Here is a 2,618-nt window from a genome sequence, read left to right on the forward strand (position 1 = left end):
GCGACTTTGTAATTACATTTGGTTTTTTTTTTTTTGCGGTAATGTCGAGATAGTCATGAGAAAATCGAAGGGACCACCGCCGAACAAAGGAAGATAACTCGTGATTTCGATGTTAAATATTTCGTGATATGATCGATGCGGTTTACATATTTGATATCTCTATTGGATTGAGTCTCTACATAAGGGGAACTTTTAATGGGGCCCGAAGTTGTTTCTCTCCACATGTTTTGTCGATCTCAGCTCGAAACCTAGAACCCATTCTGACAATGTTCCTTTGCATTTCGAAAAACTAGCCCTGCCTTGAATTAAACTTTCTATTGTTGTCATTTCGAGCAGATTCTCTTTTCTTGTTTTCTTTTTCCCACTTGTTAAATTCTCTAAAGGGGGGGGGGATTACATTAGAAAGAACTGTTGATCCAATTACACCTTCCGTCCGATAGACGGAATGTTAAGAGAAATGGTCCATGATTGCTACAAACTTTTTATTATCTTAAGAGAAGACATCACTTTCCTCAATACCTCCAACTTGCAACCCCATGACCTTCGTCCTGACAAATAGACCGACCCTCCCTCCAACGCTCCTTTTGTCCATTACCCAAAAAAATTGAAGAATTAGAAACCACATGACTAGTTTGGTCCAAACACAACACAAATATCTCTCCTAGGAAACGGAGGGCCATAAAGCAATCACATGACCAACCTCAGTTGTTCTCAGCCATGTCGAGATAAGGTTGTGGGCCCCTTTGTCCACGTGGCGAGGTGACATGGGTTCCTAGAGATGAGGCATTTCATCTGGGCTCCTCTAATTGCCTTTTTGCCTCGAGAGTCACACCACTCACGAGATCAACGGCCGCGAATGGCTCGAGACACCCCTGTAAATGGAATGTACACCGTAGGATGCTCATCTGGAGGAGCCAATGAGGAGTGCCTCCGGCGGTGAGCTCAATAATGGGTTTATTTAAGGGAAAGAGCGTGCGTTGATTGGCTCCCTCACCCAAGTAAGGCTTAACGGCGTTGGTGCAAGAAAACAAATCGCGAGAGAGAGAGAGAGAGATGGCCTCGTCGATTGTCTCCTCTGCTGCCATCGCGACCACCGCCGTCAACCGTGCCTCCCTGGTGCAGGCCAGCATGGTGGTCCCATTCACCGGCCTCAAGTCCGCCTTCCCCACCACCCGCAAGTCCGCCAACATCACTTCCCTCGCCAACAACGGCAGCAGAGTCCAGTGCATGCAGGTAGGCGGAAATAGAGAGTCGGGCTTTCTGTAAAGATAAAAATTATTAAGATCGGTCCATCAAGTGGCGTAGATGCTTTGTTGAGACCATTCTCACCAGATCAAAATGTGACCTCTCCTTACGAGTCGCCGGCTCATTCTTTAACATGCATGTGGTTAGAGTTAGTTAGTGGATTAGATTGTATCTGGCATATACACACACGACAATGTTGTATTAAAATGACATTTCTTCGACGAGCATTTCGAAAACCCCATCGACGTTCGACACATGGTTTAGTAAACAAGTCTCATGTGGATCTTAACACTTACGCATGATTTCGACGAACTAGGGTAAGATCCTCATGCAATTAATATTTGAGATTTTGCTGCTTGGCATTGTGAAGGTGTGGCCACCAATTGGAAAGAAGAAGTTCGAGACTCTCTCCTACCTCCCACCCCTTTCCAGAGAGAAACTCCTCAGGGAAATTGACTACCTCCTCCGCATGAACTGGATTCCTTGCTTGGAGTTCGAGCTCGAGGTCATCTCCAATCCCAATCTTCTTCATATTGTAACTCCAGTTTCACCATGTCCAAACCTCGGAAACACGTCGATCCTGGCACATGTTTGAGGGGAGGTATTATGGGATGCAGAGTCTGATGATTTCTGGTTTTTTTTTTTTTTTTTTGGCGATCGCAGAAGGGATTCGTGTACCGCGACAACCACAAGTCCCCCGGGTACTACGACGGCCGGTACTGGACCATGTGGAAGCTGCCCATGTTCGGGTGCACCGACCCGTTGCAGGTGCTGAAGGAGCTCGACGAGGCCATCAAGACGTACCCCAAGTCCTTCATCAGGATCATCGGCTTCGACAACAGGCGTCAGGTGCAATGCATTAGCTTCATCGCCTACAAGCCCCCGTCCTTCTAAGTTCGCCACGCTCCGAACCGTTGGAGCGACCCCCATCCTCCGGATTCGGTTTCATTAGGGGCACCATTTTGTGTAACTTTGTAGTTTTCGCTGAGTTTTTCCCTCGTGATTTTGCATAAACGTACTTCCTTTGTCGTTCCGCCGAGTTTCGCGATGGAACGGAATGGAAAATAACGAGGACGGAGTATTACGCTCGCGCTAGCTCCGAATGTTCACCCCTACGATCCGTTAATAACAATATAAGAGAGCTCTTTCGATTCTTGGGAGTGCTGGTTTCTTTGGGATTTGACATCTCTTGATTGTTTGATGTCTATATCAATTGCTGTTGATTGAAACGAAGCTCGGATAGAAGAACTTTAGTATGTGAATAAAGGGTAAGGAGTAAGGGAAACGAGTGGTGGATGCTTGTGCCTCCAGTTATCTATCAGAAAGGGTTGGGAGAGACCGGGTACACGGCATTAACTTCGAATCTTCAGAAA

General features: G+C 46.6%; 1 protein-coding gene across 1 annotated transcript; it reads left to right on the forward strand.

Annotated features, from left to right (window-relative positions):
* The first annotated feature begins 1,016 nt into the window (after positions 1 to 1,016).
* LOC115734603 (ribulose bisphosphate carboxylase small subunit, chloroplastic-like) lies at positions 1,017 to 2,199 on the forward strand. Its single transcript, XM_030665435.2, has 3 exons — positions 1,017 to 1,233; positions 1,616 to 1,750; positions 1,909 to 2,199. Exons 1-3 carry the CDS (start codon positions 1,054 to 1,056, stop codon positions 2,137 to 2,139), a joined length of 546 nt encoding a protein of 181 aa, XP_030521295.1. The 5' UTR covers positions 1,017 to 1,053; the 3' UTR covers positions 2,140 to 2,199.
* The last annotated feature ends 419 nt before the right edge of the window (positions 2,200 to 2,618 follow it).

This window comes from Rhodamnia argentea, chromosome 7 (genome assembly GCF_020921035.1).
Source record: "Rhodamnia argentea isolate NSW1041297 chromosome 7, ASM2092103v1, whole genome shotgun sequence".
Classification (NCBI taxonomy): Eukaryota; Viridiplantae; Streptophyta; class Magnoliopsida; order Myrtales; family Myrtaceae; genus Rhodamnia; species Rhodamnia argentea.

Bases quoted from the DNA above. Each gene is read 5' to 3' on its own strand.
- LOC115734603 (XM_030665435.2), top strand. From the start codon at position 1,054: ATGGCCTCGTCGATTGTCTCCTCTGCTGCCATCGCGACCACCGCCGTC. The intron at 1,234-1,615 runs GTAGGCGGAAAT...GGCATTGTGAAG, and splicing joins GCAGAGTCCAGTGCATGCAG to GTGTGGCCACCAATTGGAAA. The intron at 1,751-1,908 runs GTCATCTCCAAT...TGGCGATCGCAG, and splicing joins GCTTGGAGTTCGAGCTCGAG to AAGGGATTCGTGTACCGCGA.